The sequence below is a fragment of the Palaemon carinicauda genome, chromosome 41 (assembly GCF_036898095.1).
Source record: "Palaemon carinicauda isolate YSFRI2023 chromosome 41, ASM3689809v2, whole genome shotgun sequence".
In the NCBI taxonomy this organism is placed as follows: Eukaryota; Metazoa; Arthropoda; class Malacostraca; order Decapoda; family Palaemonidae; genus Palaemon; species Palaemon carinicauda.
The window spans coordinates 44,629,372-44,644,891 of NC_090765.1; the positions used below are offsets into that span (position 1 = coordinate 44,629,372).

Below are 15,520 nucleotides of genomic sequence, written 5' to 3' on the forward strand. Positions count from 1 at the left end.
TCATCCCTGGAACAGTTCGTATCGTTAGGAAGACTACACCTCCGTCCTCTTCAATATCACCTAGCTGTTTACTGGAAAAAGGACAAGACGCTAGAAGCGGTCTCGATCCCCATTTCCGAGAAGATGAAGTCTTGCCTGACTTGGTGGAAGGACAGTATCAGCCTCAGAGAGGGTCTGCCCCTGGCTGTTCAGACTCCCAACCACGTTCTCTTCTCGGACGCATCGGACACGGGCTGGGGCGCGACATTAGACGCTCGGGAATGCTCGGGAACTTGGAACTCGAGTCAAAGGACAATGCATATCAACTGCAAGGAGCTACTGGCAGTTCATCTGGCCTTGAAAAGCTTCAAGTCTCTCCTTCAAGGCAAAGTGGTGGAGGTGAACTCGGACAACACCACGGCTTTGGCGTACATCTCCAAGCAAGGAGGGACCCACTCTATGACGTTGTACGAGATCGCAAGGGACCTCCTCACCTGGTCAAAAGATCTAAACATTTCACTAGTAACGAGGTTCATCCAAGGCAACTTGAATGTCATGGCAGATTGCCTCAGTCGGAAGGGACAAATCATTCCAACAGAATGGACCCTACACAAGGATGTGTGCAAGAGACTGTGGGCCACATGGGGCCAGCCTACCATAGATCTCTTCGCAACCTCGATGACCAAGAGGCTCCCAATATATTGCTCACCAATCCCGGACCCAGCAGCAGTTCATATAGATTCCTTTCTCCTAGATTGGTCACATCTAGACCTATATGCATTCCCCCCGTTCAAGATTGTCAACAAGGTACTGCAGAAGTTCGCCTCTCACGAAGGGACAAGGTTGACGTTAGTTGCTCCCCTCTGGCCCGCGAGAGAATGGTTCACCGAGGTACTTCGATGGCTAGTGGACGTTCCCAGAACTCTTCCTCTAAGGGTGGACCTTCTACGTCAGCCACACGTAAAGAAGGTACACCAAGGCCTCCACGCTCTTCGTCTGACTGCCTTCAGACTATCGAAAGACTCTCGAGAGCTAAAGGCTTTTCGAAGGAGGCAGCCAGGGCGATTGCTAGAGCAAGGAGGACATCCACCCTTAGAGTCTACCAATCGAAGTGGGAAGTCTTCCGAAACTGGTGCAAGTCAGTATCTGTATCCTCGACCAGTACCTCTGTAACTCAAATAGCTGACTTCCTTTTATACCTGAGGAAAGAACGATCTCTTTCAGCTCCCACTATCAAGGGTTACAGAAGCATGTTGGCATCAGTCTTCCGTCACAGAGGCTTAGATCTTTCCAACAACAAAGATCTACAGGACCTCCTTAAGTCTTTTGAGACCACGAAGGAGCGTCGTTTGGCTACACCTGGTTGGAATTTAGACGTGGTACTAAGATTCCTCATGTCAGAAAGGTTCGAGCCTCTACAATCAGCCTCCTTTAAAGATCTCACTTTAAAGACTCTTTTCCTGGTTTGCTTAGCCACAGCTAAAAGAGTCAGTAAGATTCACGCCTTCAGCAGGAACATCGGATTTTCATCTGAAACGGCTACATGTTCTCTACAACTTGGTTTTCTAGCCAAAAACGAGATACCCTCTCGTCCTTGGCCGAAATCGTTCGATATTCCAAGCCTATCGAATATGGTTGGAAATGAACTAGAAAGAGTCTTATGCCCTGTGAGAGCTCTTAAGTTCTATTTAAGACGAACTAAACCTTTACGAGGACAGTCAGAAGCTTTATGGTGTTCAGTTAAGAAACCATCTTTGCCTATGTCAAAGAATGCTTTATCCTATTTTATCAGACTGTTGATACGAGAAGCTCATTCACATCTGAGTGAGGAAGACCAAGCTTTGCTGAAGGTAAGGACATATGAAGTTAGAGCTGTCGCAACTTCAGTGGCCTTTAAACAAAATAGATCTCTGCAAAGTATAATCGACGCAACCTATTGGAGAAGCAAGTCAGTGTTCGCGTCTTTTTATCTTAAAGATGTCCAGTCTCTTTACGAGAACTGCTACACCCTGGGACCATTCGTAGCATCGAGTGCAGTAGTGGGTGAGGGCTCAACCACTACAATCCCCTAATTCCATAACCTTTTTAATCTTTCTCTTGAAATGTTTTTATTATTGTTTTTGGGTTGTCCGGAAGGCTAAGAAGCCTTTCGCATCCTGGTTGATTTGGCGGGTGGTCAAATTCTTTTCTTGAGAAGCGCCTAGATTAGAGGTTTTGATGAGGTCCTGTGGTATGGGTTGCAACCCTTCATACTTCAGATCCTAGGGGTCGCTCAGCATCCTAAGAGGATCGCGAGGCTCCGTAAGGAAGACGTACTTAAAAAGGCAGAGTAATTGTTCAAGTCGACTTCCTTACCAGGTACTTATTTATTTTGTTTTTGTTATTTTGATAACTTCTAAAATGAAATAAAAAAATCCTTAGCTCATAATAATGTAAACATTTATTGCTGGTCTCTACCCACCCCCCTAGGTGTGAATCAGCTTATATAATCACCGGCTAAGTTAAATATTGAAAAATGTTATTTTGATAATAAAATAAATTTTTGAATATACTTACCAGGTGATTATATATTAAAGGACCCTCCCTTCCTCCCCAATAGAGACGCAGTGGACCGAGGAGAAAATTGAGTTCTTTGTTTACAATGAGTACTGAGTACCTGCACGACAGATGGCGCTGTTGAAGTACACCCCCTACCTGCATAGCGATCGCTGGCGGATTTTTTCCGTAGAGTTTTCTGTCGAGCAGCAGAGCTGCAGCTTATATAATCACCGGGTAAGTATATTCAAAAATTTATTGTATTATCAAAATAACATTATTCATACGAGAAAGCCATAGGAACACAGATTTGTTCGAACACAGAGTTCCTTTTTCTCATAGAAATTATAAATGGGATTAATCTGGTCAAGTACTCAGTGGATAATTTATTCACACAGGTCATAGTTCAGTATTTTCATGCATTAGAAATATACATCAAAATCAACTCTCAATAAAAAGATGAAATAAAGAAAAAGGCTCTCAACTTTTCTTTTTGACTTATCACCACCACTAGGAGTTTAGCTAATGAAACAATCATCCCACTACAAACATCAGTTCCTTTCTACCTTGAAAATTGATTCAACTGCTTTACTTCCTGTACTGGTCTCTACTAACTTTAGAAGAACAACTGAAGAAGAATAAATCTAAAGTGAGTAAATTGACAATAGCGTATCTTGACATAGTGTCATACTCTTTTATCTTCGATGTCCCCACCTTACATTCGCGCAGGTTCTTGTGTTGGCAGCCCGTAAAATTTCTGCTTGTTAAAACCAAAAAGGTAGAACTATAAAGTTAGTCAAAGTTAGAGTTAAATATTCTTTGGACATAAGACTTGATGAAAAATTATTAGAAAACCATTGTTTTACTATTAAATTTTTATCACTAGCCTAATCATATCATAGGCTCCATCTAACTCTATTGTTTGGATTAGGATGGCAAATATAGCATATGTCAGGTTTATCAGAATAAATACCTATACAGAAAACCAATGTAATTTTTTAGAAAATAACATAACCCATTGACATATATACGGTATATAAAACAAAGTATGAATGAGTGTAATTCAAATAGATAATAAAGAATAATGATCTGAAAAGATAGTCAAATTCTTCTTGAAAAGTTCCCTCCAAGTCCATCCATCCATATACCAAGGCACTTCCCCCAATTATGGGGGGTAGCCGACACCAAGAATGAAACAAAACAAAAAGGGGACCTCTACCCTCTATGTTCCTTCAGCCTAATCAGGGACTCAACCGAGTTCAGCTGGTACTGCTAGGGTGCCACAGCCCAACCTCCCACATTTCCACCAAAGATGAAGCTTCATAATGCTGACTCCCCTACTGCTGCTACCTCCGCGGTCATCTAAGGCACCGGAGGAAGCAGCAGGGCCTACTGGAACTGCGTCACAATCGCTCGCCATTCATTCCTATTTCTAGCACGCTCTCTTGCCTCTCTCACATCTATCCTCCTATGACCCAGAGCTTTCTTCACACCATCCATCCACCCAAACCTTGGCCTTCCTCTTGTACTTCTCCCATCAACTCTTGCATTCATCACCCTCTTTAGCAGACAACCATTTTCCATTCTCTCAACATGGCCAAACAACCTCAACACATTCATATCCACTCTAGCCGCTAACTCATTTCTTACACCCGTTCTCTCCCTCACCACTTCGTTCCTAACCCTATCTACTCGAGATACACCAGCCATACTCCTTAGACACTTCATCTCAAACACATTCAATTTCTGTCTCTCCATCTCTTTCATTCCCCACAACTCCGATCCATACATCACAGTTGGTATAATCACTTTCTCATATAGAACTCTCTTTACATTCATGCCCAACCCTCTATTTTTCAATATTTAACTTAGCCGGTGAATATATAGCTGCAACTCTGTTGCTCGACAGACAACTCTACGGAAAAACTCGCCAGCGATCGCTACACAGGTTGCAGGTGTGCCCAACAGCGCCATCTGTCGACCAGATACCCAGCTCTCATGTAAACAAAGACTCAATTTTCTCTCTGTCGAGGTGTCGACAATACGTACTTTACTCGCTGTTGCTAAACTGGAGTTTTTCACATCTAATTGGTGAAGTACTATACGTATTCTAGTTTTGAGCTTTCGCAATGCAGGTGTTTTATCTTCATCTTAAATCTTGAACTCGTTTTGGGTAGATTTAATTATGGTGACAAAGAGAGTATGGACTTTCTTTCACTTTTAAATGGCCGACCCTTCCCTTAGACGGAAGTGTGTTTAGGCTTTTAGTAATTATCTTATCACGTTATAAATTATTTATAGATTTTCCTCTATATATTTTATATCTCTCCGCCTTTATTAGGCCTCTTTGATTAACTTTCCATTTATTATAAACATATAAAAATAAATTTTAATGTTTTGTTTATATGCGACCTTTCCTGAGAGTAGGCGGTCCTAACTTGGAAACCGAAGTTAATCAACGTTGAGCCCTTTATATCGTAATTAGGTTTTAAAGAGCTAAGGATTTAAAACTTTTTAAATGTAATATTTTATGAAAGAATTTCTTTGATAGTCTTCGTACTGTTTTCAAAGATGAACTAACGTTTAGTTTATTTATGCTACGCAGTTGTTGACGTTCAGGACGTTCAACATGCGCTCTATCGTTACGATAGAGAGAGAGTGTATCACGGTTTCACTTTGCAGTAAGAGTAAATCGATTCTGACGTTTTGTTCATTCTTTCTTAGCTTAAATGTTTTAAATTCTATTTGAAAGGAACTTTTTAATTGAAAAACCTTTCAGTTTTTTCCTTTAGTCAAATAACATGTTTTTTTGACGAAATATAATTGGGCTCTTCTCTTAGGTGCGAAATCAAGAGAGAAAGAGAGAGAGAGATAGAGATAGAGACGGAGGGAGAGAGAGGAGAGAAAACGTTCCGTTCAAGCGGGTAACGTTGTTCTCGAGTTACTCTCGTCCCTAGTCTCTGTACGGGGAGGAAGGATAAAACGTTTTTAGTTTTTTTTTTTTTTTTATTCTCGTCCCCAGGCTATGTGCGGTGAGAGATTGAAAACGTAGTTTATAGGAACTAGTGTTTAGTCTCTTTCCCAGCCACTGATTTTTTTATCTTAAAAGAGCTTGCATTATACGACTGATTTCGCAATTACTACCTTTTAATGAAGGGTAGAATTGCGTGTTTCAGGTAGAAATCAGTAAAAGTTTCGATTTCAGTGAAATAAGTGCAAAACAGAAAATCGAAGTGATAAAGTGATATGCGCAAAGTGTTACAGTGTTGCGTCCGAGGGTTCGTCTGTTCGTGCCTGTCGTTCACCTAGTCCGGGACCTCTTGCATGCTCCCAAGCCCAGGGGAGAAGTAATGTCAAACGACTTATGGGTTCGAGAGGCCTTGATCAACGAACAGACGTTTTCCCTCTATGGTATCGGGTGTATCTTACCAAGATCTCCCCTACCATAAGACGAAAGAGACGTTGTTTCTCCTCGTCATCCGAAGGCTTTTCGCATAAGAAACCTGTCACAAGGTTTCGAAGCCCTTAAGCGAAAGTCAGTCCTTTCAGGACAGGTCCAGCGTCCTGGTTACAGCCATTAGGACAGCTCTGACCCTATGCAGTCATCGGATAACTGCTCGCCGCCTAACAAAAGCGTAACACAGACTCCGAGAGTCTTTTTTTGTTGGCAAAGTGTTGCGGTCACAGACGTTACCCTCGTCTCTTACCACAACCAGTTCCGTTGATCCTTAAGGGGTTGTATGGCAAAACATGCAGTATATGCTTGCCTCCCTTATGGAAGACTATTCTGCCGATTAGTCCGTTGAGTCTAGCCGTTTATCTCATCGATATCCTGGCTTTCAGCCAACCTAACGTTCCTTTGTGCTTTCTGTTGACGTTGGCGTAGCTAAGTCACGTCAGTCAGGTTGTTTAGAATCACACTCGATGCGGTCTCGTGTGGTTTTTCAGCCGCATTTGGACGTTAGGCCACTTGCTGATGCTCCTGTTGACGTTTAAGACGTTCACTAACAATCAGAGTTGACTTGTTTTGACGCTGTGCGTCAACCTCCGCATTCTAGAGTTGTTTTGACTGCTCAGTCAAGGCAGTCAAAGCAGTCTCGAGTGGACGCTGTGCGTCCTCTCACACCTGTTGTGGTTGACAGTTCAGTTGTTGACAGTTCACAGACTGTCAAGCAGTTACATGACGTTGCGTTCTGGTCCGCTACTAATGCACCAGTGAGTGTGGACTCTGCTTGTAAAGCATTGCCACCACGGTAGGTCTCTCCCTTGCTTGAGACTCAGCTTTTATCGGACAAGGTTCCTGTAGATGAGGAAGTTGCTGTTCCCCCTCCTACTGATATTCCCTTGAGGACTCTGTCAGATGGAGAGGAGCCTAAAGCTGCTTAGCCCCCTATAGACTTTAATTAAATCATGATGATTTTTTTAAGGATCTTTGTCCGGATCTTTTTGTAACTGTTCGCCTAAACGTTAGAGCTTACACTAGGCCTAGCTACTTCGAAGCTGTTGTTTTTAAGCTAGTGCTCTCTCGCTCTCCTAGAGAGCTTTACGTTGGCTAGGCGACTGGTTTTTCACCAGGAGGAGTTTGGGGGATACAGCCTTTGCTTTCCCTTCTTTTAAACTGGCTTATAGAGCGAGAGTCTGATATGACACGAGAGAAGTTCTCGGCTTGGGAGTTCATGCCTCTGCCCAGATAGACTTCTCAAATCTCGTAGACTCTCCCTGGCGCCTGGCCAGGAGACGCTCCAAGTTTTTTACAGGTCAACTTCACAGCTGTTTTCGAGCCTTTGAAGTTTTGCTGTACAATTATGTCATGCATAAACAAGGCTTTCAGGGATGGAAAGCGGTACCGCCTCAGTCGCTAACCCCGTCTGTGGCCGCACCTGCTCCCGTAGACCCTAAATGGGCTTTGCTGCAAGACATGCAGTCCAAGCTTGCGTTCTTGATAGAGGACTTTAATGCGGAGAAGGTTGCTACCGAACCTTCTGGCCAACAACCTTCCAACCGGTCGGTTGTGCGCCCTGTTGACGCTGAGGTAACCTACTCGCGTCTGCCAGTTGAAGTGGTTCCTCCATCGATGCGACCCAGTGTGGGTTGCCAGCCGCACGTTGTCGTTAAGCGACGCTCGGAGGTGGTTGTTGACGTTCAGGAAGTTCAACAACCAGCAGAGGTGACTTGTTTTGACGCAGTGCGTCAACCTCAGCAACCCGGTAGGGTGTTGACTTCACAACCCAGACGGTCTAGACAGTCTCGGGTTGACGCTGTGCTTCCTCGCGCACCCATGGTTGTTGACAGTTCACAGACTGTGCAGCAGTTCCATGATGTTGCGTCCGGCTCCGTCACGCATGCACCAGTGCGACCGGACTCAGCGAGCCAGACGTTGCCCACTCCGTTGCCGTTTCCTCATCAGTTTTCGGATGAGGAACCCTCTGATGAGGACGTTGCTGAACAACAAGACGATCAGCCCCCAGAATAGATCAAGCCCTGCTATCCATCCAGAAGATGCTGAAGAAGGAACGCTGGTCAGTCAGGCTGTGGATGAGTCTGGTAGGGACGCTGTCATCCGTGGAACAATTTGTGTCACTAGGAAGACTACACCTCCGTCCTCTTCATACCATCTAGCTTTTCACTGGAAAAAGGACAAGACGCTAGAAGCGGTCTCGATCCCGGTTTCCGAAAAGATAAAGTCTTGTCTGACTTGGTGGAAGGACAATATCAACCTAAGAGAGGGTCTTCCCCTGGCTGTTCAGACTCCCAACCACGTTCTCTTCTCGGACGCATCGGACGTGGGCTGGGGCGCGACACTAGACGGTCGGGAATGCTCAGGACTGTGGAACTCGTGTCAGAGGAGCATGCATATCAACTGCAAGGAGCTGTTGGCAGTACATCTGGCCTTGAAAAGCTTCAAGTCTCTCCTTCGAGGCAAAGTGGTGGAAGTTAACTCGGACAACACCACGGCCTTGGCGTACATCTCCAAACAAGGAGGTACCCACTCACTGACGTTGTACGAGATCGCAAGGGACCTGCTCATCTGGTCAAAAGGTCAAGACATCTCCCTAGTAACGAGGTTCATCCAAGGCGACTTGAACGTCATAGCAGATTGTCTCAGTCGGAAAGGGCAAGTAATTCCAACCGAATGGACCCTCCACAAGGATGTGTGCAAGAGACTTTGGGCCACTTAGGGTTAACCATCCATAGATCTCTTTGCAACCTCGCTGACCAAGAGGCTTCCAATCTATTGCTCTCCAGTCCCGGACCCAGCAGCAATACATATAGATGCTTTCCTCCTAGATTGGTCACATCTGGATCTCTACGCATTCCCACCGTTCAAGATTGTCAACAAGGTACTGCAGAAGTTCGCCTCTCACGAAGGGACAAGGTTGACGTTAGTTGCTTCCCTCTGGCCCGCGAGAGAATGGTTCACCGAGATACTGCGATGGTTAGTAGACGTTCCCAGTAGTCTTCCTCTAAGGGTAGACCTTCTACGTCAGCCACACGTAAAGAAGGTACTCCAAAGCCTCCACGCTCTTCGTCTGACTGCCTTCAGACTATCGAAAGACTCGAGAGAGCTAGAGGCTTTTCGAAGGAAGCAGCCAGTGCGATTGCTAGAGCAAGGAGAGCGTCTTCCATTAGAGTCTACCAATCGAAGTGGGAAGTCTTCCGAGACTGGTGCAAGTCAGTTTCTGTATCCTCGACCAGTACCTCTGTAGCTCAAATAGCTGTTTTTCTCTTATACCTGAGAAAAGGACAATCCCTTTCAGCTCCCACTATCAAGGGCTACAGAAGCATGTTGGCATCGGTCTTCCGGCATAGAGGCTTAGATCTTTCCAAACATAAAGATCTGCAAGACCTCCTTAAGTCTTTTTAGACCACCAAGGAGCGTCGTTTGGCTACCCCTGGATGGAATTTAGACGTGGTACTAAGATTCTTCATGTCAGACAGGTTGGAGCCGTTACAATCAGCCTCCCTGAAAGATCTCACTCTTAAGACTCTTTTCCTGGTATGCTTAGCCTCGGCTAAAAGAGTCGGTGAGATTCATGCCTTCAGCAAGAACATCGGATTTTCGTCAGAAAAAGCCACTTGTTCGCTGCAACTTGGTTTTCTAGCCAAAAATGAGCTGCCTTCTCGGCCTTGGCCTAAATCTTTCGATATCCCCAGCTTATCGGAGATCGTAGGCAATGAACTAGAAAGAGTCTTATGCCCTGTTGGAGCTCTTAAGTTCTATTTAAAGCGTACTAAACCTTTACGAGGCCAATCTGAAGCTTTATGGTGTTCAGTTAAGAAACCATCCTTGCCTATGTCAAAGAATGCTTGGTCAGACTTTATCAGATTGTTAATACGAGAAGCTCATTCACATCTGAGTGAGGAAGACCGAACTTTGCTTAAGGTGAAGACGCACGAAGTTAGAGCTGTAACAACTTCCGTGTCCTTTAAGCAAAATATATCTCTGCAAAGTATAATGGACGCAACCTATTGGAGAAGCAAGTCAGTGTTCGCGTCATTTTACTTGAAAGATGTCCAGTCTCTTTACAAGAACTGCTACACACTGGGACCATTCGTAGCAGCGAGTGCAGTAGTGGGTGAGGGCTCAACCACTACAATTCCCTAATTCCTTATCCTTTTAATCTGTCTCTTGAAGTGTTGTTTTTTTATGGGTTGTCCGGAAGGCTAAGAAGATTTTCGCATCCTGGTTGATTTGGCGGGTGGTCAAAGTCATTTCTTGAGAGCGCCTAGATTAGGGGTTTGATGAGGTCCTGTTGTATGGGTTGCAACCCTTGATACTTCAGCTCCTAGGGGTCGATCAGCATCCTAAGAGGATCGCGAGGCTCCGTAAGGAAGACGTACTTAAAAGGCAGAGTAATTGTTCAAGTTGACTTCCTTACCAGGTACCTATTTATTTTGTTTTTGTTATTTTGATAACTTCTAAAATGAAATAAAAAACTCTTAGCTCATAAAAGTGTAAACATATATTACTGGTCTCTACCCACCATCCTGGGTGTGAATCAGCTATATATTCACCGGCTAAGTTAAATATTGAAAAATGTTATTTTGATTATAAAATAAATTTTTGAATATACTTACCCCATGAATATAAATTAAATGACCCTCCCTTCCTCCCCAATAGAGACGCAGTGGGACGAGGAGAAAATTGAGTCTTTGTTTACATGAGAGCTGGGTATCTGGTCGACAGATGGCGCTGTTGGGCACACCCGCAACCTGTGTAGCGATCGCTGGCGAGTTTTTCCGTAGAGTTGTCTGTCGAGCAACAGAGTTGCAGCTATATATTCACCGGGTAAGTATATTCAAAAATTTATTTTATAATCAAAATAACATTTTTTACTACTCCCTTAACTGCCCCCAACACTTTGCAACCTTCATTGACTCTCTGACGTACATCTGCTTCCACTCCACCATTTGCTGCAACAACAGACCCCAAGTACTTAAACTGATCCACCTCCTCATGTAACTCTCCATTCAACATGACATTCAACCTTGCACCACCTTCCCTTCTCGTACATCTCATAACCTTACTCTTACCCACATTAACTCTCAACTTCCTTCTCTCACACACCTTTCCAAATTCTGTCACTAGTCAGTCAAGCTTCTCTTCTGTGTCTGCTACCAGTACAGTATCATCCGCAAACAACAACTGATTTACCTCCCATTCATGGTCATTCTCGCCTACCAGTTTTAATCCTCGTCCAAGCACTCGAGCATTCACCTCTCTCACCACTCCATCAATATACAAGTTAAACAACCACGGCGACATCACACATCCCTGTCTCAGCCCCACTCTCACCGGAAACCAATCACTCACTTCATTTCCTATTCTAACACATGGTTACTACCTTTGTAGAAACTTTTCACTGCTTGCAACAACCTTCCACCAACTCCATATAACCTTATCACATTCCACATTGCTTCCCTATCAACTCTATCATATGCTTTCTCCAGATCCATAAACGCAACATACACCTCCTTACCTTTTGCTAAATATTTCTCGCATATCTGCCTAACTGTAAAAATCTGATTCATACAACCCCTACCTCTTCTAAAACCACCCTGTACTTCCAAGATTGCATTCTCTGTTTTATCCTTAATCCTATTAATCAATACTCTACCATACACTTTTCCAACTACACTCAACAAACTAATACCTCTTGAATTACAACACTCATGCACATCTCCCTTACCCTTATATAGTGGTACAATACACGCACAAACCCAATCTACTGGTACCATTGACAACACAAAACACATATTAAACAATCTCACCAACCATTCAAGTACAGTCACACCCCGTTCCTTCAACATCTCAGCTTTCACACCATCCATACCAGATGCTTTTCCTACTCTCGTTTCATCTAGTGCTCTCCTCACTTCATCTATTGTAATCTCTCTCTCATTCTCATCTCCCATCACTGGCACCTCAACCCTCCAAGTAAAACAGGTAATTTTTCTTGAAAGCAAACCTATCTTTATCAGGAACCTTGAAAAACTATTACTTGTTTTTAAAAGGAAGTAAACATGTAATCACCATAATAATACAGCGCTGTACTTTAAAACATGGTCAGTAACTACTATCCAAGTACAGTAGTTATATCAACTAAATGATAAAGATGAGTAAACAAGCTGTGTCAATCAACAGGATTCATGTTGTAACATAGGACAAATGCCCTGACCCTTAAGAAGCTGCTTTCCTTGTTTTATAGAAGTATCAGCTCTCATCCTTCGATCGGTAACTTTGGTATTTGTTGAATGCTTGTGAGCCAGATATGAAAGTCTTCTTGTATTGGAAGGAGGTGAATGATCTCGTCTCATTTTGCTCACATTGCACTTTCCTACTGTGAATAGGAAGAGCATCCTCGCCCTTAAGATCTGCTCTCTTCTGTCAAGAAGGAGCAAACAGCTCATCCGTAGACCAATACCTGTGGGGTCTGTGAAGCGAAGTTTGTGCCCTATGTGAAAGCTACTACTGAAGTATCAGTTTTAGATGAGTGGTCTCACAGGTACCAATCACAAGCACTGGAGGCCAGGTAAGAGTACTGTATATGCTACTCTTGAAGCCACCCTCCTGCTCTGGGAGGGAGTGACATAGTTCACATGGAAAATGTTTCCCTAGGACTAGGATAATTAGACTGTGATCCCAATATTCGGACATAACAGTTGCAGGTAATGGTCACTCTGGGGATCGTGTATTTGCTCTATCTAGGTAGAGTAGAATATGGTCATCCATCTTCTTGCTCCCTTGCATGGGACACTACAATAGCCCCAAGTCTAGTGGTATCTCATTCTGCTAGCTCTTAGGTAGGTTCCAAGAGAGATGCTCTCTACAATGAGGCTTGGAGAATGTGTCCGTCTGGTAAAAGCATTTTTCACCTGATCACAGATTTCCTTGTCTGTGTCTGCTGAAGAAGCACCTCAATAGAGTTTGGATCCCTCCTTGGAGAAACATTCCATGCCTAAATGGAACTAAGAAAAAGTCTTGCTTACCCTGAGACTTGGGTCCTGGGGTGGAATGGTCATTAACCTCTGGGCCTCTTGTTAACCCGAGGAGGGCATCATATATGCTTCTTTTCAAGTCTGTCTTTCTTTGGTTTGTCAAGAGAATTGGTGTCTATCTTTGGTTCAGCAAGGGACTTGGAGAAGAAAAGGTCTCTCCTCGGTATTGTTTGGACACCTCTCCAGGGGATCGGTCATTGATCGAGGAGAGCTTTAACCAGTCATGCCTTTCATGGGATGGTCCCTCTCCTCATGGAACTGGTGCATGCATCACTGCTAACATGAGGAGGGCATCATAGGAATCCTTCCCTCAAGATTGTTTCTCTTCTCTTCATCAGTAAAAGAGTAAAAAGATTTTCAGTCTCTTCATCATGTAAAACTTTAGAGGGATGGGGGCTCTGTTGTCTTGGGCTTTACTTAAGTTACTCTCAGACCCTTGGGTCTTGAAAGAGATGCTCAGTATTCGTGTGACACTTTCAGCTCCTTTGTGGTACTTAGTATGCTTCCCGTTCAAGGTAACGTGTTCGACATAAATCTTGAGGAGAGGTAGAAGGACTGGTTTTTCTACATCTTTCTTGTTCCTCTCTGTAGGAGATGCAACACCAGCAACTGTTATCCACTGCTTGGAAATTTCATGCTGGTGAGTTACACAATGGAGTACCTATCTTGTAGACTAAATCTGCCGAGAGTGTCCAGCTCTGTATGAGTTGAGCTTGACTCATTGGACTGGTTAATCTCCTCACTTTTTAACAATAATTAAAACATCTGCCAAGGAGCAACTTCTCTATCCTCTTAGAAAAGGGAAGGATTAGTTGGTTTCTTACTAAACATTTCTCTTGATGTGCCTGGTTCTACACTGTCAACACCATCATCCTGTATGGAGGTCCTTGTACAAGCTTCCTTTTAACCCAGTAGCCCTAAGAGCTTCTGCGTCCCCTTATGAAACCAGGAAGGATGCCATATCAAGGGAAGAAAAGTGCCCTCCAGTTCAGTTCTTGGGGACTTCCTCCCACCAAATACGGTAGTGCGTTTCCTTATTTTGATGGACGAAAGGTTTGTATACACTTAGAAGCAAATAGATTTTGAAAGTACCTGTTGTACATATTTTTTCCTGCCATACAAATCAGAGTCCCTTAGATTAAATTTAGCCTACAGCCCTCTCAGTCCTAGGCCCAAGGATAAAAGTTACTATTCTGTAACAGGTTGGGGAGCAAGGCTTCTCCCTCACGCCACTTGTCATTAACCGACTGCCATGTAAACAATTCTGTGGATGTTCCATTGCTGCTAAAGACATATCCCCCTATTTTAAAGGTCTTTTAAAATTGGTTATAACGAGTGCATAATTTGAGCAGTTTGGTATTTTGATTTCCAAAATATGACACAAGTTAGGTTTGGATATACTGTACATAAGTATCAGCTTCCCAGCCATGTGGACTGTTACTTTGTTTTCCTTTTTTTATTGGCTAGGGAAGAATTATGATTCAACTCAAATGACCCTTAGGTAAGTGCCAATGGTTGAGAGGCCTTTAATGGATTGCTACAACCATCCTGTTAACAGGAATTGAAGCTTGTAATCAAAAGTTTTGATCTAGTTTTCTAGATAGATTCTTCTGGGTAAGATGATAAATAACATTTCCAACAAGAACTTTGGCAGACTAATGATAGATTAATCTTGACCCTTAATACTCGATTAGATATCTTAAAATAAGATGAAATGGGTTACAGTGAATGTAGATAAAATTAAATGTCACAAAACAGCTGTATAAAATTGATTATATTTAGACTTGAGTTGTAATGAGGCAGATATTTCAACTTAATTTTTAATTGGTATCAATCTATTTGAGACTAAAGGTGCAGTAATATTTTTAGCTTAGTTACAGAATATATTTTATTTCATTGATTTTGAATTTTAGTAATAAGAAGTATATTTAAGAAGATGGAATTCACTTTTGTTTCAGATGATCTTGATGTTGCTCCAGATTTTTATGAGTATTTCTCTGCAACATATCCAATTTTGCGGGCAGATCCAACTCTGTGGTGCGTTTCTGCTTGGAATGACAATGGTGAGTTATAATCTAGTAAAAACAACAAGTGTGACGAATGCCCTTTATGCCCCATAGACAAAATGAAGAATGTATAAAAGCTAAATCTATAAAGACTTACCATAACCTTAATTTTTATGAATTTGCAAGACAAAAACGTGGGCTTATATAACACCGTTGTAATTCAATAAAAGATGAATTAAGTGGCAAAATCAAAACGAAAAATTTGCGCAAGGTAAGCATGAGAAAAGAAAACATTCCAAAGGTATCTTGATTTATTTGAGCTCTGTCTCTTGAAACAATACTCTTTTTCTATGTGTCTTGTCTTGCTCATTTGGCCCTCACTACATTGCATTGTGCCTTTTATTCTTTGTTCATACCCTTTGATCTCTTCTCACTTAGCTGTCAAAGTTTTTTACTACTTTTTTATTTGACTTTTATTTAGAAGAAAATTCTATAGATGA

General features: G+C 42.9%; 1 protein-coding gene across 5 annotated transcripts in view; it reads left to right on the forward strand.

Annotated features, from left to right (window-relative positions):
* Window positions 1-15,520, forward strand: part of Mgat1 (alpha-1,3-mannosyl-glycoprotein 2-beta-N-acetylglucosaminyltransferase) — a 122,968-nt gene that overhangs the window by 64,021 nt on the left and 43,427 nt on the right. For all 5 annotated transcript variants that reach the window (XM_068364589.1, XM_068364587.1, XM_068364588.1 and 2 more), the window contains one exon: window positions 14,973-15,077. In XM_068364589.1, coding sequence (XP_068220690.1) covers window positions 14,973-15,077 — 105 coding nt within the window. The remainder of the gene's footprint in view (window positions 1-14,972; window positions 15,078-15,520) is intronic.